Genomic DNA, 24,662 nt, shown 5'->3' with positions numbered 1-24,662 from the left:
AGAGTTCTCTTAGTAATACCAACTCCATTTTGATTTTCTTTTCACAGATGCAATAGTATAATTACTGCAAAAACAATGAAACTAATTGCAAGTGTACAACAAGGGAATTGAAACTCCTTTTGAAAAACAGACTTAAACCCAAATATTTTTAAATTATGAAGGCACATGAAATTCAGGGATCTTGTTAAAAGCCCAGTGGATGACTGTAGCCTGAAAATAAGGAATTGATGTTGTAACAATAACATATTGATATATTGAAATTATGTGTCTTTGGCTTGCCTGTTATTTTTTAGTCTTAGTCTGAAATTGACTCCAAAAGTCTACTACATAATTTTTCTATGGCTTCTTGTTTTAAGATTTATTCTTGCAATCTATTCTCTATTCCTTTCTCACAAGATACGGTTTCCAAGATCTTTTAAATATTAGAAAAATGAATGCCTCAACATTTCAAGTTAGGAAATATGCTTTCTTGTAAAGTAACATAGGAAATTACTTTGGTGCTATATTTATTAAAAAAAAAAAAAAGGCCCGACTTGTTTGCAGCATCATACTTCCTCATTTTTTCTATTTCAATTAGTTTGTAATTGAACTTTGTCTTGGCATGTTATCACTACTTCAGTTAGGATTATTTCTCTCTTTCATCAAATTTATATCTGATTTGTTATTATTTATTCCAACACTAGTTTTTATGTCTTCCAATACCTCTGATTTTTTATTTTCTTATATTTCATCTGTAGAAGAGTTTCTAATCTTCTCTTAAATTCTGGCTTGTTTATTATAAATTGATACAGGCACTGGTCTTCATATCTTTAAGTGTAGTTGTGCCCAAGCACTTGCATATTAAAATTTACATTAATTTATTTTGTTATTTTATTTTGTTTCTCCTTCATTATAGTTAGAGAATTATTTTTATTTTTATATAGATACATATTTTCTACTTTATTTATTTCAACTTTATTGAGGTAAAATTGATCTATTTTAATTTACTAAATTTGGATGTTAATTCCTTAAAAAGAGGGCATGGTCTTTAAACATTGCTAGTGAGATTGAAGCATGGTATGGCCACTTCTTTTTCCTTCCAGTCTTACTGAGAATAATTGACATCCAGCATTGTGTAAGTTTAAGGTGTACACCATAATGATTTGACTTAATAAATCATGAAATGTTTATCACAATAAGTTTATTGAACATCCATTATCTCTTATAGATAAAAATTTTTAAAATAGAAAAAAAAATTTTCTTGTGATGAGAACTCCTAGGATTTACTCTCTTAACAACTTTCAGATATAATATACAGCAGTGTTAATTGTATTATCATGTTGTACATTACATCCCAAGAACTTATTTATCTTACAACTGGAAGTTTGTATCTTTTGACTGCCTTCATCCATTCCCCTGCCACTGTCCTGCCAGCCTCTTGTAACTGCAAATCCAATCTGTCTTTCTGTGAATTTGTTTGTTTTTGAAGTATAACTTACCTATAGCCCTGTGTTAGTTCCTGTTACACAACATAGTAATTTAATATTTCTATGCATTTGAAAATGATCATCATGATAAGTTTGGTTATGGTCTGTCACCATGCAAAGATACTATGTTATTGACTGTATTTCCCATACTATTCATTTCTTAACCCATGGCTCCTTTTGCAACTGGTATAACCACTTTTAAAAACCAGTTTGACAACTAGAATTGTTAAATATAGAGTTACCATCATGACCTAACAGTTCCACTCCTACATATATACCCAAGAGAATTGAAAACATGTCTACACAAATACTTATAAACAAATGGTCATAACATTAGTAATAGCCAAAAGTGGAAACAATCCAAATTTCCATCAGTTGATGTACGGATAAACCAAATGTGATATATTCATACAATTGAATATTATTTGACCATAAAAAAGGGTTAAAGTATCAATATATGCTACAATGTGTATGAACCGTGAAACATGCTGTGTAAAAAGCCACAGGAAAAAGGACACATATTGTATGATTCAGTTTATATGAACTGTCTAAATTAGGTAAAGTCATAGAGAGAAAGCAGATTAACAGTTGCCAAGAGCTGACGAGAGGGAAGAGTAGAATCTGGGATTGCTCTGAGGAGTGATGAAAATGTTCTAATTGATTATGATGATGGAGGCACAATTCCAAACTATTAATTAAAAACTATTGAATGTTACACTTCAAAGAGTAAATTTTATGGTATGTGAATTAATATCTTAATAACTATTATTTAAAAAAAAGAAAAGAGGCCATGGGGATTTCTGCTTATGACAAGGGCAGATTGAAGAATTTGGATCAACCAACTTGCTGAGAATAACTAGAAAAGCTGACAAAAAAATTTTTTTAATCTATGTAAAGACCTTGGAGCACTAATAAGATAATGAAGAATAATGAGATCTGGATCAAGGAGAAGGAGGAAACCAAGAAAGGGGAGTCCAGCATTTCCTCAAGAATATCTGCCAGTTCCATTTTACTAGCTGAGAGGCCAATAAATTGATAGAGCTTTTGACAGCTAGAGGGAGAAACATTGAAATCCAGCGTTCACTGAGAGTAGGTAGGCCCCATGGTAACTTTCTGTTGGAAGCCCTGAGACCTATAAGCCTAGAAATATGAGTGAACTGGAAATAGAATGGCCTTCTTGCAGAGACTGTAGCTCAACTTTAACTCATCCAATTCCTAAAACTGGATTAAGGTGATCTCCCTGAGACCTATAAGCCTAGAAATATGAGTGAACTGGAAATAGAATGGCCTTCTTGCAGAGACTGTAGCTCAACTTTAACTCATCCAATTCCTAAAACTGGATTAAGGTGATCTAGGATTGCTAAGTGTCTCAGATTGGCTCTCAAAAGCAAATGTAAACCCTTTCTAAAGAAAATAATGTTACTTTAGGCTTGAACTTATTTGTACTGTTTTCCATATACTAGAATTCCAGTAAGTACAATGCCAAGTTCTTAATCAAAAATAGCTAGGCATAAGAGAAGACAAGACACCATGACTGGAAATTGAGACCTGATACACAATAGAGACTGACAGGTGATCCAGATAATGGAGTTATCAGAAACAGATTTAAAGACTATGTTTAATATGTTCAAGGAACTTGAAATAAGGCTGAGAATTTTGGCACTGGCTAGAAATATAAAAAAGAACCAGATTTATGAAAAATGTTTGTTGAATAAAGAAAGACCCAGATGGAAATTCTGGAACTAAGAACTAAAACTGAAAAACAAACAAAAAACCCAGTAAGCTAAGGTAAAAAATCAGCCAATGAGGAAAACAAATGTTGGCAAGGATGTAGGACAATGGGAATGATCATGCAGTACTAGAGTAGGTGTAAATTAGCACAACTGCTTTGGAAAAGAGTTTGTAATTGTCTACTAACGTTGAGTATACACTGTTTGTAATCAATAGAGCGTGTGTGCATTTCAACAAGAGATATATACAAAACTATAGATTACAACTTACTCATAACAGTGCCAGACTGGAAACAACCCAGATACCCACCAATAGGAATGTTTAAATAAATTGTGTTTTCATGTAATGGAATATTATACAGCTATGAAAGTGAACAGTCTACAGCTGCAACCAAAAATATGGATGAATCTCAGAAAGATAATGTTGACAAAAGAAGCTGGATGGAAAAATACATATTGTGTGATTCCACTTTACATAAAGTTCAAAATTCAGTAAAACTAGTTTCGTCTGTACCTACGTGCATGTATGTGGGTCTGCACTCATTTGGAAATGTATTAAAATGTCAACTGATTGGTTCTAATGGGTGATTTTTTACTTTCTTCTATAACTTCTATATTATCCTCAATATAAATGATGTACTACTTTTATAAAAAGAAAAAAGCTATTCAGAAAATATAGCATTCCTGCAATTTAGGATAAAAATAGTATATGAAAAACCCATTTTCTTACAAACATTGTTTAAATCACCTGTGCTTCTAGAAATACAAATTAAAGACACAAATTATCTTTTTTCTCTACTTAAGGAAGGTTTTATTTTGTTTTGTTTTTGATGTATAAAGAAGGTTCTGGAAAAAAAAGAAGCATAAAGAAATATAATCCTATCACATAAAGGCAAGTGTTGTTAAAACATTTTGGTATATTTTCTCCTATCCTTTTCTATGATTTTTTAATGTGAGATTACATGCTATATACGATTTAATGTGCTGCTTTTTCAATTTAAATTTCTGTTACATGCTGTTGTTACTTATCCAAGTTATTCCCTAGTTATCTCCCTGCCCGTTTCTCTTCTCTGCTTCTGTCCCTTCCTCTCTACTCCCTCCCTCCCTTTCTTTCCTTCTTCTGTTTCTTCCTTTTGTCAGTAAACATTCACTAAGCTCCTGTTGGTGCCAGACACTTTGGGGAGGGAGATAGATACTCAGGTTAAAAAGAAAAAAGCACTATGATGAGGGGTTATAAATATTTGATTTATATATACATATTTTTTTCTTTTTAACTCAGTACTCATTTTTCATTAGGAAAGAAATTACTGATTTATCCCATCCTGATCCAGCATTACCAAGAACCCAGGGGATCATATCCCTATGAGTAATTATGCTGTAAGGTCTGGCTAAACCCAGCCAGGAGTAGAATGAGGTCATTTGTGGTACTGATGGCTAGGTGCTTTGGAGGTTTCTGTTCAGGCATTGCTCTGTGTAAGAACATTCAGTGGTCTAGGGCAGGAATTAGCAAACTTTTTTCTGTGAAGGGCCAGATAGTAAGTATTTTAGGCTTTGTGGGCATATAGACTCTGTTTTGCCATTGTGACATGAAAGCAGCCATAGACAATACATAATTGCATGAGCCTGGCTGTGTTCCAATGAAATTTTATTTGTCAAAACAGACCATGGATTAGATTTGTCCCATCTGGCTGTAACCAGCTTCTGGTCTGCAGGGACTGGTGATTCAGGTGTCAGCAACCACAGGAACTGGTAAATCCTGCTGCTGTGGCCCCTAGAGATACCTCTTGTCTTGCTTCTGGAAAAGTTAAAAAAATAAGGCCCACTGACCTTAATTTCATTCTACCTCGGAGTTGCTTCTAATATTGTTCTAATCAAAATGGCCTTTTGGCTAACAAAACAATCTTGTCTTTCCCTGAACCTCATGCCCCTGCAGCATACCTAGAGTTCTTTGGCAAGGTCATCCAAGGATTTTAACTGCTGTAAATGCTAGGGATAGTGACTGAGTCTAAGAATGGTAAATAAGGGGAAAGTACCGGGTTTCAAGGAATAGTAAAAAGTTTTACAGTAAAAATTATCCTTAAGAATCACTGAAATGTGCCAAAAAGCTACATTATAAGAATTTTTCCATCTTAAGAATTCTTTCTAAATATCATTTGATATAAATATGTATTATTTAAATGTATAGTAATTTAACAATGTTTAATTATTAAGCTATTTACCGTTTTTATTATTCTAAATGATGTTTTGATTAGCAGCTTTCTACATACTGTATTTATACCATATTTTTATTTCTTCTAATAGAGTCTCAAAAATACAATCATTAAAATGAAGGATGTAAGCACAGTTAAGGCTCTTGATACCTACAGCCAAATTATTTTCTGGAAAGATTGTGCCACTTTATACTTCTACCAGCAATGTGTGGAAGTTTCTGTTTCAAAATCCCTTTTCTCTCGCCGTTTTTCTTTTTCACTAAAGTATCTCTTATATTTTGTTTATAAAACTTTCCTATATGTAAAAGTTAGTTGGTAAGAGTCAGTTGGCAGCAGGTTTCATGTCGGACCCTTGCCTTTACAGTCTATTCTGTTATTCTGGGATTTGTCTGCTGAGTAACATGCCATTCAACCAGCAATGGATTCTAGTCAGGCTACTGCAGTATTTGCCATCTGGGTTGAAAATACAGCCGTCGTCACCTTAGAGATCAATTTGTGTAGACCATTTGTTGCTAGTGTCTTTCCAGTGGCAAAGCAGTTTTCTTAGCCCATCTGCCTTTCTTGAGAGACATGATAAAGATTTCTAAGGCTTGATAAGTAATATCCCTTTAAGTTATGGGAGAGGAATAAGAAAGAGGCTTTTTTTTTATTTTTGGCGATCTGTTTAAAGAGTAGTTGAGTTTTGGTTTTTGTGTTTTCAATTTCTACGTAACAGAACTAAGATAATGAAGAGAGCAATTTTAGTATTCAGCTAAAGAATCACATTTATATATTAAAAAATCAGACTTACCTCAATATATATACTTAATGAAATCTTTACTTTCTTTCATTACCTTTCTCATTTTTGAGAAAAATAAATTTTAATTAAAATGCTGACCTGGGAATTTCTTCTTCCCTGCCCCTCACCTTTAAAAATGGGGAATAATTAGGTTTTGAAGCTGGAAATTTCATTTCTTTTCCAGAAATTCTTTTGGTAGTTTTGTGTAAGAAGGAGAGTAATAATTAGCATAACATTGCAGGTTGAAGCCTACAATGTCTTTATATATAAATATATTAGTATTTATTTATAATTAACATAAATAATTATATTATTTATAACCAAGTATGTAATTAAGCTTATCTTAATTATATTTTATAATTAAGACAAGCTGTTTACTTCAAAATAGTAAGGTAATAATACTCTTACTTTATTGCGCTTAAATAAATTCAGACAATTTGTGATTTATTTTGGCATTCTCATAAAGTAGATAAAAGAAGGAGCTTCTTGAAGAACTACCCTCTTGGGATTTTTTTCCCACATTCCTACTCTTTCTTTATGAAATTTCACACACTGTGTTCCATTGGAACTGCTTTTTCTAGGTGGAAGATAGGGGTGATGATGGTGGTGATTTATATCAACCTAAAGAAAAACTGAAGAACTATTATATTTGTGTTTACTTGTAGGTGCTTCTAGCATCTTGACTTGGTTGAAATGTTCCTGGTGTTTATATAATTCTTTTAGCCTCATACCAGTGCTGATACTAAAAGTGAAACAAACAAACAAAAAAACTCTTGCGTTTCTGTTAATGATCATTTTGTAACCAAAAAAGAAGAGATTATTTGTTTTCAGGTTAGTAGAATTAAAACAATTTATGGATTTTTTAAAAACCAAATTTTGAAAGCATGAATTACATTGAAATAATTTATAAATTCATTCTTAGCAGAATCTATATTTAATTAAGTTATATGTAGGCCTGAGAATTAATTTTCAGGTCAAGTTTTTGGTCCATATGTTGTTGATGAAGATGTCTACTTGTGGCTAAATAACAGCTTAGAATTCTAAAATAAATAATCTGTAACCTTCAGCCAGGCGTTTGTTAATATTTACTTTTTTCATCATATCACCCCTATCAGTTAAAAAAAAAATAGTAATCTAAAAAATTGGGACTGTATATATTTATATGTGTACATTCAGTTGCAAATTATATACATATACTTCTGTACTTATGTATTATGTACATTATAAAACATAAAAATATAAATTTTTAGATTATAAGATGTAATCATCTTGATAAAATTAACTTTAAAGTTTATTAACAGTACATTAAAATTTTTGTTTTTACTTTATAATGTTAGCAATAACAAGAGAACATGCTTTATTATTTTTGAAAATCTTTCAACACCTTGGCACATAGTAACTCAAACTGATTTGAAATTCATTTCAGTCTCATCTAATAATTATGTAAAAAATTTCGTTGAAATTTGCCTGGTAAATTTTCATCCTCCCTGATATGACCCAATTCTTGCATTTAGTGATTGCTGCACTACTTTGTATATTCTGGTATCCCATGCTGTTTTAAAGTCTAACATACTCCTGTTTTTGTTGGTTTAAATACTGTTAATTTGGAAACAACCAGTAGCTTTGTTCACCTTTCTTGGCTGTCTCTCCAGTCTATCCTCTGATCTCTCCTCTCCTTCGACCTTGTCATCCTCGTACCTTCACCACTCAGTTCTAGCAGTTACACACACACATCCAGGATAATGGAGAGAAAAAGCACTGATTTCGAGAAAGCCTTCAGAAAGCGACTAATCCCTGGAGGAAGAAGCGGAGTTAATAGACAGAACTATCCTTTCCAGGTTAACTGGGAGTAAAATTAAAACTGCTACAACCTGGTAGCTTCTGACCAGAATTGGAGGAGTTGCCTGGCTGGTCTGAAAACTCCATTGGAAGGGAGCTAAACACTTCAGGAAAGTCCTTGTTTTTCTCAACCAATTATTTCAGGGGTGTCCATTTGGAAAGTACCCTGGTCAGAATAAAAGGGGAAAGAATCATTAGATACAGTCAAATCTAATAATTTACATTAGAGTTATAACTTTTTAATGTTTATGTTTTGATACTTTATAAATTTCCATATTTTGAAATAAGTTGAATGTTTAATTTCGCTAATTTTGAAACATTTTATACTCTGAAGACTTTTTAGTGAAAATATTGGTACTAATACTTGTATTTACATGGGATAAATACCAAGATACTAGTATTATCATTTGCTTCATTATTACAATTATTACTTTTATGTTTTTATGTTTAATAACAGGTTCAAAGACCATTTACACTCTTTATTTGAAAGTTCTTAAATGTTAGAAAAATTTTAATCCATGTCTATAAGATTGCAGTTGTGAGTTTTTATTGGTAACAGACATTATTCTCAGCGATAAAATCATACAACAATGGAAACATTTCTAAACATCCATTATCAGAATATTCTCTGTATGTCTTTAATAGCAGCTTCTTTCTCAGTCATTGTTAAAATATCTTTACTTTGAAGGGAGACAGATTAGGTATGTGGGGGCTTTTGGTTTTTGATACCTGCTGTGTACCTATGTAGTATACTGTTGACAGCCACATGCCATCATTGAAGAGGTCAATAAATTTGGAACAATTGTCTTTTTATGGAAGAAAAGTAGGTAATCCATTTTTACGTTTGATGAATCTTTAAGATATTTGCCACAAGATAACCAGCAAATTTCTGTGTGGTACAAAAGATTTTTTTTCAGTCCCTCTTGATATCATTACTAAATTTTGAATGAATATGTTACTTTAAAATCTGTTTTTAGTTGGGGGAGGGTATAGCTTAGTGGTAGAGTACATGCTTAGCATGCAAGAGGTCCTGGGTTCAATCCCCAGTACATCTATTAAAATAAAACAAACAAACAAACACACAAACCTAAACAAACAAGAATACCAAAAACAAAAGACCTGTTTTTAAAGTTCTTTTATCACATGCTGTATCATGTAGAGAAGAGTGCGTAATACATCTATATAGTTTAAAATATAATTATAAAGGCAGCACCCATCCAACCAACAGCAAAGTCTAGAAATTAGCCACATTTGAGAAATTCCCCATGTGTCCTTCACCAAACACATCCCTCTTTCTCCCTATAGGTAACCATTCTCATGACATTTATACGATCATTTTCCTACTTTTCTTTATAATTTATTGTCTGCATATCCCTAAATACTGAATTCACTTTTACCTGTTTTTGCATCTCATGTAAATGAAATCTGTATGCATTCTTTTGTGACTTTTATTTAGCACTGTAATTTTCATCCACATGTATATAACTCTTTCATTGACAGTGGTTTCTAGTATTTTATTCTATAAGTATCTGCAGTTTATTTATCCATTCTACTTTTGAACATTTGGGATGTTTCCAGTGTGGGACTCTTAAAAAGAATGCTTCCATAAGCATTATTATATGTGTCTCCTGCCATTCATATGCAAGAATTTTTCTGGATATATACTTGCACATGGACTTGCTTGGTGGTAGTGTATGCATATATTCAACTTGACTGGGTAATGCCCAGCTATTTTGCACAGGGGTTATACCATCTTACATTGCCACTGTAATGTGTAAGAGTGTGTATTGTTCTACCTCCTACTGGTGCTTGATATGTCAGGTTTTTAAATTTTTGCCTTCTGATGAACATATAGTGGAATTATGTTTTTTCCAAGAGATTGAGGTTTATAGAATGTTATTAATGATTACTGGTTGCTGGTTGTAGGATTATCGGTGATTTTTCTATTTTTTATGCTTTTTAAGTATTTCCAATAGTATTTACACTTAACTCCTTTAGCTACCACTTCATTGCTCTCATTCCTTTTTGTAGAAAACTTGCAAGGATTATTTGTACTCACCATATCCAATTCTCTTGAACCCAGTTCAGAAAGGCTTTTGCTCTAACCACTCCACCGAAACTGCCCACATGCAGGTCACCAGTGGTCATTTCATTGATCAGTCTTCAGCTTACTTGACTTAGCAGAAGCACTTGAGACAGTCATTCTCTAACCCTGAGAAGTCTTTAACTGGCTTGAGGATACCACACTAAATTGATTGTCTTATGGGTTACTGCTTCTCATTTCATAGAGAATTTGATACTTTGATTATTCCCTCCATCATTTCTCCCCCAAGTATTTATTTAAAAAATTTTAAACCTACAGAAAAGTTGAAAGCATTATCCTCATAATTTTCCCTTACTTTTTTTTCTAATTATAAAAGTAATATAAGTTTTAATGATCATACTATGATTATATAAGATACCACCATTGGGGGAACCTGCGTGAAGTGTATATGGGGAACTCTTTGTACTATTTTTTCCAATTTCTGTGTGAGTCTAAAATTATTTCAGAATACATTTATTCACCATATTTATTCAGCCTTTATGATATGCCAGGTACTATTCTAGGCCCTGGGAATGTAGTAGTGATCAAATTGACGAAAATCCCTGCCCTCACAAAGCTTCTATTTATTGGAGGTGATCAATAATAAATAAATTAAAAGTATGTATTAAGTTACATAGTATAAATGCTAAAGAGAAAATGTAAGGCAGAAAAGCAGAGATGGTAGACAGAAAATGACAACGATGGAGAAGAGGGGTTAAAATTTTTTAAGTGGTGACAAAGATAGCTAAATGCCTCATTGAGAAAGGAGACCTTGAGGAAGGACTTGAAAGAATTAAAGAAGTAAGCCATGCAAATATTTAGGGGAAAGGCCTTCAGAGCCTTTGTTGCTACCTGAAGTTGATAACAAAGGTCCTGAAGTAGGTACATGCTTGCAGTGTTCAGGACTGGTGAGAAAGGCCAGTGTGGTGAGTGTGGTAGACAATAAAGTTCTAGAGAGGGGGTAGGGATGGGGTGGCAGAGAGCAGTTTGGTATATGAATCAGGAATTCAGGCTGGAGATGCTAGTTTGAGTGCCATTAGCATATACATTATATTTAAAGTTATGTGATTAGATGTATCCACCGAGAGATTGAGTATAGACAGAAAAGAGAAAATGTCTGGATTAAACTCTGGGTTATTCTGACATTTAAGGGTTTGAGGTTTGAGAGGAAACAGCAAAGGAGACTGAGACTGAGAGTTCTTCCCTTTAGGATTATGTCCTTTGTTGGCACGTGAGGTTCTCCAGGTCCTAGCCCAGATTTACCTCGTCTGTTACTACTGCTCTTCTTATAGTTTTAAAAAATATATCATGCTCTCTTTCTGGGTTCTTTCTACATGCTTTTCCAACTTTTGAAGCACTCCTTCTTTCCTCCTTTTCCCCTTCCCCGATTAACTCCTTTGTATATTTTAGGCTTCACCTCTATTACAGTTTCCTCAGTGGTCTGCCAGACATGATGTAGCTTCCCTTTCTGTGTTCCCTGCACGTACCCAGCATCACACAGCCTTCTTGCTCCCACTGTTGCTCATAAGCACTTTCTCTCTTTTTCAATTTATCTCTCTGGATTGGAATTGTTTACTTCCTACCTCCTCCAGTAGATTATGATCCTTGAGGCTCTGTGTCCTATTAATCATTTAATATTTAGCACAATGCTTAATACTTGGTTGGTACTTAAATAATATTTAATAAATTTGAGAACCAATTAATTAATTAGCCATAATAAAAAGAGAAGAGCCTTATATAGGCCCAGCCTTTGGAGACAGTGAGTAAAGTTGAAGTATAGAGCACGGTTTCTGTGAAAGAGGATGTTGTTTAGGCATCAGAGGAAGCAAAAAAAAAAAAAAAAAAAAAAATGTCAGCAAGCCAGAAGTTACCAGTATTTTTCTTGTAGCAGTAAGGAATTTCTAGGTACAATGACTTGATTAACTTCTTCTCTGTCTTTACTAAAACACTGCCTGGCAGACATAGTGTTTTACCAAGCAGGTAGAAACAAGTACAGTGAGTTCATTATTTCGAGTGTTTATTTGCATGAGATTTTTTGAATACTTGATCCCCTTTTCGTTTTCTAACAAACTACCCAAACCTGGCAGGTGTTTGAGTGCTTCACCTTTCACAGAGAAGTGAATAAAGGAATAGTTTTAAATCAAGAGTCTTTGCATTGAGTATGAACCTTCCTAAGAGTTGAAATTGTTATTACATTTCAGAGAAGCATAACTGGTCAGTTGAAGGGTGGAGACAGATTTAAAAGCCAAAAATTTTTAAGGAATTTAAGGAGTGGAACCTAGAAAAGGTGTTAGGTAGAAATAAGGTTTCTTTGTTTATAAGAGTATTAAATGAAAATATAGGGCTCTGAGTCACATTTTAGAATATTTTTAAAATTTTGCTGAATGTTAAAAGCATTTTTTCTGTAGCATGACCATAAATATTCATAAGGTAAGACAAATATAACTTCTACATGAAATACCATAATTTATTTTCAGTGTGGCACAGTTCAGTGTGGCACAGTTCAAATGGAAAGTAACATTGATAGGGAGCAGTCATGTGAAACTGTTCAAAAGAAAGTTTTTTTATTCTGAATATTGTTCTCTGTATAGTATTAATTTTAAAAGATCCAACTAAAGTTCAGTTTAGAAATATAATTTATATTTTTTGCTTTCTCAGATGAAGCTTTAAGCATATGTTTCTAATAATTCAGTTAAAATATGCTGAGTTGTGTATTTTTAAATAGAATCTGTATTGAAAAGATTCCAAAATATTTGTTTGAACAGGCACTCAGCATCTCGATGAAAACTGTTGGAAAAGAAAAATTTTCAGAGTCATTCTGCTCTCTTGAGTACCCAAGCCAACTAAACTGGTACAGTTAACACTTCTGTAAGAGGCCAGGAGCCAAGAAATGTAGCACTTCCTGGACTGCTTTTCAACAGGCCTTCAAGCCAACTTAGTGGTTGATATTAATACCGTTGAGTTTTCAGAGTAATAAGCTACAAGTAGAACATCTATATCTCTTTCTATCAATATTGTACTTATTAGTCTCTGTTAGTAATCCTTGATTAGTTTAAATCTCTGCTTTATATTGGCATTAAAGCTGTGGGTTTGTTTTTTTTTTTTTAATTTTATGGGGTATCATTCTTGCAAAACAAGAAGAGAATTGCCCTGTAGAGTATGACCTCAAACTGTTTCCCAGAAGTAAATATTTTTTACATTACTTTTTAGTACTAGTGAGTGTCACAGTAGAGATGTAAGTTACATAGACTACCTTAATGCTTTGGGAGAAGTGTTAGTTATCTCAGACCATCCAATTTGTAAGTAGGGTTAGTTTATTCAGTCTCTGACCCTTTTGTTTTCATTGTATTCCCTTGAGATTTATTGACGCCACTGAATTCATTTAGCAGTTATATGCTTAATATAGATAGTATGTCACATTGATCTCTATGTCCACGTGTTTGCTGTAGTAAGTGCTCTTCGATACTTGTGTTGAACTAGAAAGTACCCACCATATTTAGGTGTTGTGGTGAAGAGTAAATAATGAAAGAAAGATTAATAGATTCTGTATGCTAACTAGGACTAGACTAAATTTAACATCTATACTACCATTTCGCTAATGTCACAGAGTTACTTGGAGAAACAGCAGAAAGTAAAATTCCAGTCACTTGGTTTTTCAAGTGCTTCCCACAAGATTAGATTAATTGTCTCCAAAAACGGTTACCATACTTAAATTTTAAGCTTCTTTCAGAAACATAAATGTAGAGGATTTATATGGACTCAATGATAAATCTCCTGGTTTTTCTTCCATTTATTATTTGGATCTATGTATAATCTGAAATAGCAAATTATATACAGTGTGGGACACAGTGTCATTTGTGACTTCAAGGGATGCGAGAAATAGCAGAGGAATGCAGTCATTTCATGCACCTCTGTCTCATCTTTCCATTTGAGGTAGTTTATTACTGGAAAGGAAACAAATGGAAGGAGTTTCAATAAGGAACTGAAGGGGTAAATGACTGCAAATGTGGTAGAAAACCAGAATCTGCAGTTGATTGAGACACAGTTATGAGAAGGAAGCATACAAATAAATAGTAGCATTTTAGGGTATGTTTCTGAAATTTGAGAAAAGTAAAATAAGGCAAAATATATTTAGTGTCTTGAAGTTCCATTTGATAGTTCTTTGGATAAGTTTCACAAAAGATATGGTTGAGATCACTAACCCTTAGTACATGAACCAAGAAATAGGAATTGGCCCATAAAGAAGTAGAGCCTCTTTAGTAGAGGAACGTTTTTGTCTAATTTCTCTGATTTAGTGCCAGATGCTTTTTGAGAGAATATTCAAAGCTGTGTCTGTCTAAATTTCATTGTTGAAAACTGACAGCTGCTATATTTCTTTTTAATAACTGATTAAAGCTTTTTCTGTTATTATGTCTCCTCTATTGCCAAATTCCTTAAGTTTAAAACAGTGTTTAAAGTAATAGCATCATGAAACAAAAGCTTTATTCTGTGGATTAGATAATACTTCTTTTGTGACATTTTCTTTTCCCACCAAAAGTGAGAAGTGAATGCCTTGCCTTGGTACATCCCATTTCTAATGAAGGACAAGAAGTTATTTTCTTCAATGGCTGACTTCCAGAATTTCTGGCTGAACGTTCTTTGTCAAGCGTATATTCCCTTCTCTAGGCCTTTCCATATAGAGCCCACAAACATCGTCAGTGTGAATGATGTCATTCAGAGAGTTAGCGACCATGCCTCTGCCTTGAACAAGAGGATTCATTACTACAGCCGGCTCACTGCTCCTGCAGACAAGGCACTGGTAAGGGGCAAAGCATTGCTAATTGTCTAAGGTTAAGTTGAAACTAACAATGAACAACATAAGCCAGGGCAATTCCCAGTGGTTGAACTCTTTGCTGGCCATATTCCAAGGACAGCATCATGGAAGGTCAAAGACATTAATTAGTACATGTTCTACATCTTAGGCTAGTTCATTCCTATTAGCCTGGCATAGAGAGATTTGAAACAATCTATGTTGAAACAGCCTAGAGATTTCTTGGATTAAATTCTTCTAATCCACAATCCTAAAGAATTATTGAAGTAGTTTAGGTTGTTGATTAATAACAGATTCTACTTAGTCCATTCAACTTTTAATTTTGAAGCTACAAGGGAAAAATGTTTTTAGAAATTTTCTACAGGAGTGGGAAACTGAAATATATATATATATACATATATAATATTTCCTTATTTAGCAGTGACATTTTATAGATCAAAAACAAGAGTCGAAGGGCAGATAGTAAACATTTTAGGTTTTGTGGGCCACATACTATCATATATTCTTTTCCACTTTTGTTTTATAATCATTAAAAATATAAAAACCATCCTTAGCAAAAGAGTTGTGAAAAATCAGGTTGAAGGTCAGATTTGGCCTATCAGCCATAGTTTTTTCACTCTTGATCTTACAAAATCTGTATTATTATCTTAAGATCAAAAATATGTAAGTAATTTTGTTACTTATGAGAATTACCATGTATGAGAAATTCAGAAATTTGAAAGTTTAAAGAAAAATGAAACATTCTGGGAGAAAAAAATAATGATTTTTTTAATAGGTAACAGTAAAAAGGGAGAAGGGATTCAATATCCTTTAGATATTTACTGAGGGGCAAGGACTGGATTAGTTACTTGAACACAGATGAGTCATTTTATGCCCTGTGAATGATTAAAATCTCCTTTTGTGTAGTCAAAATAGGGACTTCCAAAATATTCTGGGTGGGATAATTGTTTTTCCCGAATTTTTTCACTTTTTCCTCTCCTATGTCTTTACATCAGTAGTTGTGGTAAAGTCTTGGTTCCATAACAGAATTACCTAAGCCCCTGGGGAGTGGAAGTAATCCAGTATCTCCAGGTCTAGTTCAGACATCCTACAGGCTGTACTTGTGGAAACAAACTTTGGAGATACCCAGCGGGCCAGTCTAGGCCTGAGTGTACGTTGTTTGCCTGGAAATTGAGTCAGCATTCTACACTTTTGTTAACTGCCAGTGAGATGACTCTAATTAATCAAAATATATAAACAGTGATCTATGATTAACAAGGTGATATGACCATTTTTAATGAATGTGTGTGTATATCCACACTCATTTTCTGAGAATCTCAAAATTATTTTTCCTAAAAGATTTTTAAGGGAAGAACAATATGAACCACGTATCAGGTCTTTGCAGAGTTATACCTTTTTATTTCTGAAAATTTCCCTTTTTACCTTAATCTTTTAATTCTAAATTGAAGAAGTACAGTATGTTATTTGGCTGTCAACATCTCTTAGATTCTTACCAGTAAAAAGCGTGGCCTGCCCAGCAGCATCAGCATCACTGAGAGCATGTTAGAAATGCAGACTCAGTCCTTATACCAGACCTACTGAATCAAAATCTGTATTTTGGCACATTCTCTGTATGAATCACAAGAACATTCAAGTTTGAAAAGCACTGTCCCAGGCCACTGACAGACTGTAGGATCCAATCCTCCAATTTTTCTGTATCTCCTAAGAATTTATCCTCCAGCCTCTAATCCTATTCCCTATAATTTTCAATTTTCACTCTTCCTGAACTTGCTTTGTTAGATGTCATGATTTATCTCCTGCCTGATGCAGATATGGTCTGGTCCCTTTTTAGTTTTTTACTCCATGGTAGAAGACAGCAGAACTCAGACCCATGAGGGTTGGGGGTAAAAAGAAGATAGCAGTTCTCTTTCCATGTATGCTTTTGTATCCCTAGGAAATAGTTGTTTCCAAAGCCACACCAGTCATAGTATTCAAGACATTCTTTGCCTACAAGACAGCACCAGTCATATACATGAATAGAGAAGGATTTGACACTTTTTCTTTTTGCACAAGTTTATATCCAGTCTATGTACTGAGGCCAAATGTTCCATCACTTCCTTGAAGTTTTTCCCAACTCTTCCCCTCACTTAAGGCCCAACTCTCCTTCATCTAGAATTACTTAATCTCAGTCTTTCTGGCTCTTCTTTCTTCTAGCTCATGAATGAAAATAAAAGTATTTTGACATTTGCACATTCTGAGAATTCATTCTCATTTCAGATGAACAATTTTTTATTGATAGTCTTTAAACTCTTTCTCCGTTAGATCTTCTAATTTTAGATCTGCTATATTTGAAAAGTAATTTTCATGTTCATTAATCAGGAATACAAGTTTATTTGTTGTATAATACAAAGTTTATTTGTTCATGATATTTGGAAATGCGTTTAGAGTCAGATACTTTGATGTATTGAAAATATCCTGTTTTGAACATTTACTGGTTCTAACATTTCTCTACTTTTTCTCTTTTTCACCAGATTGCCCCAGATCATGTAGTTCCAGCTCCAGAAGAATGTTATGTATATAGTCCTTTAGGTTCTGCTTATAAACTTCAAAGTTACACTGAAGGATATGGTAAAAACACCAGTTTAGTAACCATGTGAGTAAAACTACTTTTTGGAGCATAACTTAAACTTTATGTAAGTGAAAATTATTAATTATTTAAATTTTTGCCTTAAAAAATGTTTGAAAAGTCAAACTTCATATTTTTACTCCTATTACTCTGTGTTTTCAGTTTTATGATTTGGAATACCATGATGGGAACATCTATACTAAGTATTCCTTGGGGCATAAAACAGGTAATATAATTTTCAGCACAATTTTTGACAGAATTTTTTTCTCTTTGTATTATAAGTTTTACAGTAGAGGTTTTAATAAATCTATATAAAATTTATTAAAGAAAATATATGATTATATTTAATTTTACATTAGTTGTCAGAGTTTTGCCATAATTGTTTAGGATAATGTATTATGAACCATATGAATTTATTCTAACATGACAATATATGTTGTTCTGTATTTTTATTTTTAAACAGGCTGGGTTTACTACTGGAATATGTGTCATCATGCTGATGGGCCTTTTAACACTTTATTGCTGCTACAGAGTAGTGAAATCACGAGCTATGATATGTAAGAATTTGCCACAGTAAAAATACATTAGTGATATTCATATTAATATATAATATGTTTATGTAGAATTTCCTGTTGCAGTAGATCACTAATGTGTACATTTCACAAGTGTGTTAACTATCTATTTTGTGCCTAAAGATTTACTTCTCTAATTTATAGCACTTGGTTGAACTGATCTGTTAATAAATTTAGTTAGTGGTTACTTTTGATATTCTGAGAGGCTAGAAGTTCTCTGCAGAATGCATTTATTTTAGTGCTAATTTCCTCTTAAGAGTAATTTTAAAACTCATATTTTAAAAATAAGGTCTTTGCCAGAACTAAATTGATAATTCTATGATTCTTATCGGTTAGTGATAACTTGTTCTGTCCTATCCTGCCCAAAAGATCTAAATGTTGGAATCTCCTGAAAGTAGAAATTGTAAATACGAAAATGTGAGCAATATGTCCTTTGTCATGAACTCTCAGAGTTGTACCGACACATTTCTTCCACTCACCTCTATAAATTTTGGATCATTTTAGATTCTTTTAAAGTGGTTTATGACCTAAATAGACATACATTATTTCATTAAATCTTAGCAAGTATGAATCAACAGACCAAGCTTTGCCTCCAATTTTCTTCTGCCTCTACTAAGAAATGGTATATTTTCTCTTAATTGTACTATTTATTCATGTCCCTTTCCCATTATCCACAAGTCCCTTGGTGCTCTTACAGATCTGCTAAATTCTATATATGATATAGGCAGTTAGCCCTTACTTTATTATTTCTTGTCAATTTCTTTCCCATTCACTGTTTGAATGAATTTTACATCATGTTAGTTTGTTTGTATCTGCCTGTATTTTCCATTGTAATTTCAGTTGATTGTAAAGGATAACCTTTCAGGTTCTGTTTTTACATGTCTTCTCAATTTTCTGTTATTTAACTTTTAAATTCTTGACTCATTTGAAATTGAAATTGGCATTTCATATGAAGTATGACTCAAGAAAATTTCCTTCATATTGTTATAAGTATAATAAATATTATTGGATAATGTCTTCTGTCCCTTATAATTTTGTCTAGCCTTGGTTAATCACTTGTTTTTATTAATTACAAAATTTTGTGATACTACAAATCTACTTCTCATATTATCTCTACTATTGCATTGATGTACATTTTTTTAAAGTATTTGTTCTATAATGTTGTACTTACTGTTATTTCATAATATGGTCTAATATTTGGTGGTGGGATAACCATAATCTTTTGCTAAATATTTTGAGTTAATTTGGAGAACACAAATTATGAATATGGAATATATGATTAGCATCTAATTTTATTCTTTCTCTTTCATTTTCATCTAGCATCAGTGGATACCACTACATGGGAATATCCAGATGTCTGCAGATACTATTTTGGTTCCTTTGGGCAGTGGTCGAGTCTCCTTTTCTCCTTGGTATCTCTTATTGGAGCAATGATAGTTTATTGGGTTCTTATGTCTAATTTTCTTTTTAATACTGGAAAGTTTATTTTTAGTAAGTATCCATCATATACTTTAATACAGTTACTTTCAGATACAATAATGTTTTGGTTTCAGCCTTAAATCCTGGATTTGGGATTAATAAAGTAGAAAGTAATATTTGCAATTCTGGGAGATGTACTTGATTCAGTTTGTTTTCTGTGATTATGATCTCAAATATAATGTGTATGTTCATTTCCAAAAATTAATTGTTTTAAGCATTTCTTTCAATCTTTACCACAAAATGTTAGTCTAACGGAAACACTTAGGAAGTTCATTGTTATTTGTTGCTAAAGAATTTGATCTGTAGAATCTCAAGGAAACAAATTTCAGTCACTTATTTTCAAAATATTAAGATCTAAAATTAGGAAACAATAGAATAATGGAATTTACGTGGTAAATATATTCCTTACATACCGCAGAATTGTTCTTTGCCCAAATCAGCTACTTGAATTCTAAAGGGAGTCAGAAAGTTCTTAGAAATTCATACCAGATACTTTTTATAATATTTTTAAATTGGATAGAGAAAGTTTATTTTATATTAAATTAAGAGTCCACATTTTTTTTCCCACTCATAGGCTTAAAGTTTAATATATGTTTAGCTGGGTTTAAATAAGCCCTGTATATTTAAACATCTAGATTTGCATGAAAACCAAATTTCAAAATAGATTCTAACATAATTACAATAGCTAATTTCCCTAAGAGCTTTTGAGGGGCAGATGAGTGAGGGGAATAAATTCTATTTTTATTGTATGAAAGATTTTGAAATATTTCAATCTACCAAAAAAATGCAGAGGCTAATATAAATACAAGTGTACCCACTAATGAGTTTTCACGTCTTAACATTTTGCCAAATTTACATTAGTTCTTTATTCTTATAGGCATAATTGAAGCCTCAGTTGTACTCCTCAATTTCGTTTTCCTTCTTCCCTAAATTTGGTACAAAATATGGTACATACATGGCTTTTGTTCTCTTACTGTATAAACATATAAGCAACATATAGTATTATTTTGCATGCTTTTAATCTGTATAAATGCTTTTGCAACTTGCTTTTTTTCTGTCATCTTCTTTAATAATACATTGTTCTCATTCATTTTAACTGCTTTATTCCGTAATATAAATGTGCCATGACTTTGTCCATTCTCTTGCTGATACTTGTTTTCAGTTACTTTGCTGTTCAAACGAGACTTTGTTAAACATCATTGTTTGTCTCCTTGGGTTCGTGTGGGAGAGTTTCTTCAAACTGTATACCTATAATACAAATTTCTAAAACAAAATATCCGCATTTTCAACTTTACTAGAAATTACCAAATTGTTCTTTATGATTCTTATACTAGTTACACTCCTGCCAACAGTTTATGAAAATTCCCCTTTTTCCACACCCTCATCCACACTTGGTATTATCAGACTTAAATTTTACCAATTGGGATATGGTTTTTGCATTTCATGAAGTGACATTAGACATCTTTTCTTAGTTATATTTGAACATTAGATAGCCTTTTCATATCCTTTACCCATTTTCAAACTATTGGATTGTTGGTCTTTTTCTTATTTATTTATTGGAGCTCTTTGTAAACTTTGGATACTAATATTTTATTTATTTTTACATGCAAATATCTTCTAGTTAGTGGCTTATCTTTACTTTGTATGTGGTAGCTCTGTTGTTCAGAAGTCTTTTTTTTTTTTTACTTTCCAATTGCTCATTCTTTTCCATTATAATTTATAACTCTTCCATATATATTTTAGAGTCAACTTGTCAAATTCCACAGAAAAATGCCAATCAGAATTTGACTGAAATTGTATTGAATTTATCAATCAGTGTACCATAATGTATTAAACACTACCATATTTGATGTCATTAGGGTACTGAGTTTAGGGTTTGATTGGAATTGCTTTGGACTTATGAGTGTGGAGAAAATAATATCATTAGGATACTGAGTCTTACTATCCATGGCATGGAATAGTTTTCCATTTATTTTGGTCTTTTAAAATATCTTTTAAATTTTTATTGATAAAGTTCTTGCATATCTTCTTTTTAGAGTTATTTTATTCTCAGTACCTTAATTTTTTTCTTTTTGGTAAAGCAGTTTTAGTTTAATATACAAGCACACTTACTTTTTATTATAGAAAATTTCAAACATGTACAAATAAACAGGACAGTATAAGAAATCCTCATGTTCTTCTCACCGATTTTCAACCATTATCAACATTCTCCCATTCTTGAATCAGATGATACCAGTGTTTCTCAAATACCAGTGTTTTTTCAGTATTGCCTTAAGAAGGCTGTTTTAGACATTTTTATTTCCTAATTGCCTTCCCATGAAATTTTAATATCACAGATATATTGTATATGCATTTATAAACTATATATGTATCTGTGTTTTATATGTAAAAAGAGTAAGTTTTTCTTTCATCCCTTAGGAGTGAATTTTCCCCCTTAAGTAATATAGTATCCATTGAGAAAACATGATTTATGTACCCACTCCCCACCCCAATTAATATGGTTATTATATATAATAATATATAGATTATATTATTATACAATAATAAATACAGTTCTCTTTTTTAGATTGAATTTATATTCATTGAAGTACACAAATCCTGGCCATACAATTTTGACAGATGGATACATCCATGTAACCCACACCCCACCCACTTCGTGAAACATTTCCATCTTCCCAGAAAGTAGTGATGCGTTTTTTAATTATAAAAAATTCAGATTATTTGTTGCTGTTATAAAGAAACCTAATTCATTTTTTAACATCTTTATCTTGAATCTAGGAAACATGTTGAACTCTCATTGATTATAATTATGTAGATTCACTTTGAATTTTCTATGTAGATAGTTATGTCATCCATGAATAATGAAAATTTCTTTTTATCTAGTTATTATTTTTATAATAATATGTATATACACACATATTTAGTATATACATACACATATTCACACAGACACATACACCATATATATGTTTATATATGCACATATACATATTTATCTTTTTTAAACTGAAGTTGTATAGACACAGTGCTGGAAGACATCCTTACATTGTTTCTAAGGAAATCTAATGTTTTACCATTAAATTTTATGTTAGTTGTGGGTTATTGGTTGTATCCTTTAATAATTTTAAGATGTTCCAGCCTATTGTTTTCTAAAGCGTTTTTATTAATGTATGCTGGATTTTACCAAATATTTAATCTACATCTCTTGAAACAATTGTAAAGCTTTTCTCCTTTAAATTGTTAATATGGTGAATTAAATGAATACATTTTGTAGTGCTTAAATCATTCTTATATTCTGGGATAAACTTAATTTATAAGTCATGATGCATATTTTAAAATTTCTTCCTGGATTCAGTTTACTCTGTGGGTGAGTGGGGCTCATATTTTATTTAGAACTTTTGTGTCTTTTCATAAGAGATACTGACCTAGAATTTTTCTTTTCCTACTGTCCTTGTTGAGCCTTGGTGTATTAGGGCTGCTGTAACAAATTACTGTAAACTGTTTGGCTTAAAACAAGAGAAATTTATTTTCCCACAATCCTGGAAACTCAAAGTCCAAAATCAAAGTGTCTGTGGAGCTCTCTGCTCCCTCTGAAGCCTTTAGGGAAGAAACCTTCCTTGCCTCTTCCTAGTTTCTGGTGGCTGGCAATCTTTGGCATTCCTTGACTTGTAGCTGTGTGTGTCTTCACTGGCCATCTCCTCTCAGTGTCTTTTTTTCCTGTTCTTATTAAGGACACCACTCACTGAATTTAGGGCCTACCCTAATCCAGTATAATCTAATCTTAACTGATTATATTTGCAAAGACTGTTTACAAATAAGGCCACATTCTAAGGTTCCTGATGGACATGGATTTGGGGAGAACACATTATACTTGGTGTAAAGGTTTTACTAGCCTTATGTAAGTCTTTGGCATCAGGAATTATATAAAGATTCATAACTTCCAATTTTAAATCACTAATAACCCTTGAAGATACTGTAAAAACCTAGAGAACTAGACTACTTCTTTAATTCTATCTTGAGAAACATACAACGGAGGTGAATGATTCACATATTTAACTTACTTTATGACCTTTAAATCTAATCCAACATTTTTTACTATCTTATTTAACTTTTACATCACTGTTATGAATGCTTACTAAGGGTACAAAAGGTTAACATCAAACAGAATAAAGTAAATTCCCTCAGGCAAGTAAGAAAACATTCTTTACCCATTCTCTTATTCACTATAGAATAATATGAATGCTCAGGTATCTGCATATACTTTTTATTTTGCTATAAGTGTAACTTAGTGGTGCTTGTGAGCAATAATTACTATGTAGCCTTCAGTTTATAAAAGCATGGCCTATACTTTGTGAAAACTTTAAGTATTTTCCAGATAAATTCAACTGGTATAATTGTTGGCTTTCCCCCTTTTACAGACTTTAGAACAGTACTACGTAAGACATTTATATAAATTAGTGTGAGTATGGGGGGGGTTATATACATTATCTTTATCCCAGGGATTTTAACTAAATTCAGCCTTGTAGATTTTTTTTTTATCTTCAATTGTGTAAAAATTTTCACAGTGAGACTGTGACACCAGTAACATCATTCCTATAAGTCAAAAAGCTGCAGAAGGTAAAGCTATGTTAACAATGAAGTAATCTTGGTTCAGTGTACTAGATAATGTTACCACACATTAGTCTTAAAAGATTTTTATAGATAAAAGACTTTAGAGGATGATTGATTTAGCATCTTTCACTCAGTATTAAACTATATGTTCCCCTTAACTTTTAGATTTTATTCATCACATTAATGACACAGACGCTATACTGAGTACCAATGATAGCAACCCTGGTAAGTAGTTTGGAATTGAAAGTTTGGCTTGTTTCTTTATTCACCATCTTGCTTCAAAAAGGATTTAAGGTAGAATATCATTTTATTTTAGGTAAATAACCAGCACAAAATCATTATCTTTACATTAAGCCACTAAGTTGTTAGCAGTCAGTATGTAAAAAACAAAACAAAACTCCACAAAAGTTTGTATTAATGTGAGCTAAACAATATTTAGTTCATATTATACAATTCACAATTATAGCTCACATCTATAG

At 32.4% G+C, this 24,662-nt stretch overlaps 1 protein-coding gene across 5 annotated transcripts in view; it reads left to right on the top strand.

The window, feature by feature from the left end:
- SLC38A9 (solute carrier family 38 member 9) overlaps nucleotides 1–24,662 on the top strand; it is an 81,759-nt gene that overhangs the window by 23,322 nt on the left and 33,775 nt on the right. For 3 of the 5 annotated variants that reach the window (XR_012504287.1, XM_010966281.3, XM_074358462.1), the window contains exons 3-8: nucleotides 14,772–14,904; nucleotides 17,427–17,548; nucleotides 17,684–17,747; nucleotides 17,985–18,078; nucleotides 19,414–19,584; nucleotides 24,349–24,408. Coding sequence is in view for 4 of the 5 variants with exons in the window: in XM_010966281.3 (XP_010964583.3) it covers nucleotides 14,772–14,904; nucleotides 17,427–17,548; nucleotides 17,684–17,747; nucleotides 17,985–18,078; nucleotides 19,414–19,584; nucleotides 24,349–24,408 (644 nt within the window). In the remaining variant the exon portion in view is untranslated. Of the gene's footprint in view, nucleotides 1–14,643; nucleotides 14,905–17,426; nucleotides 17,549–17,683; nucleotides 17,748–17,984; nucleotides 18,079–19,413; nucleotides 19,585–24,348; nucleotides 24,409–24,662 lie in introns of all 5 variants that reach the window. The other 2 variants (XM_074358454.1, XM_074358471.1) reach the window with 2 other exon arrangements.

Source organism: Camelus bactrianus, chromosome 3, assembly GCF_048773025.1.
Source record: "Camelus bactrianus isolate YW-2024 breed Bactrian camel chromosome 3, ASM4877302v1, whole genome shotgun sequence".
NCBI lineage: Eukaryota > Metazoa > Chordata > Mammalia > Artiodactyla > Camelidae > Camelus > Camelus bactrianus.
The sequence above is the reverse complement of the archived record's forward strand: the minus strand, read 5'-3'. Positions and strand labels throughout refer to the sequence as shown.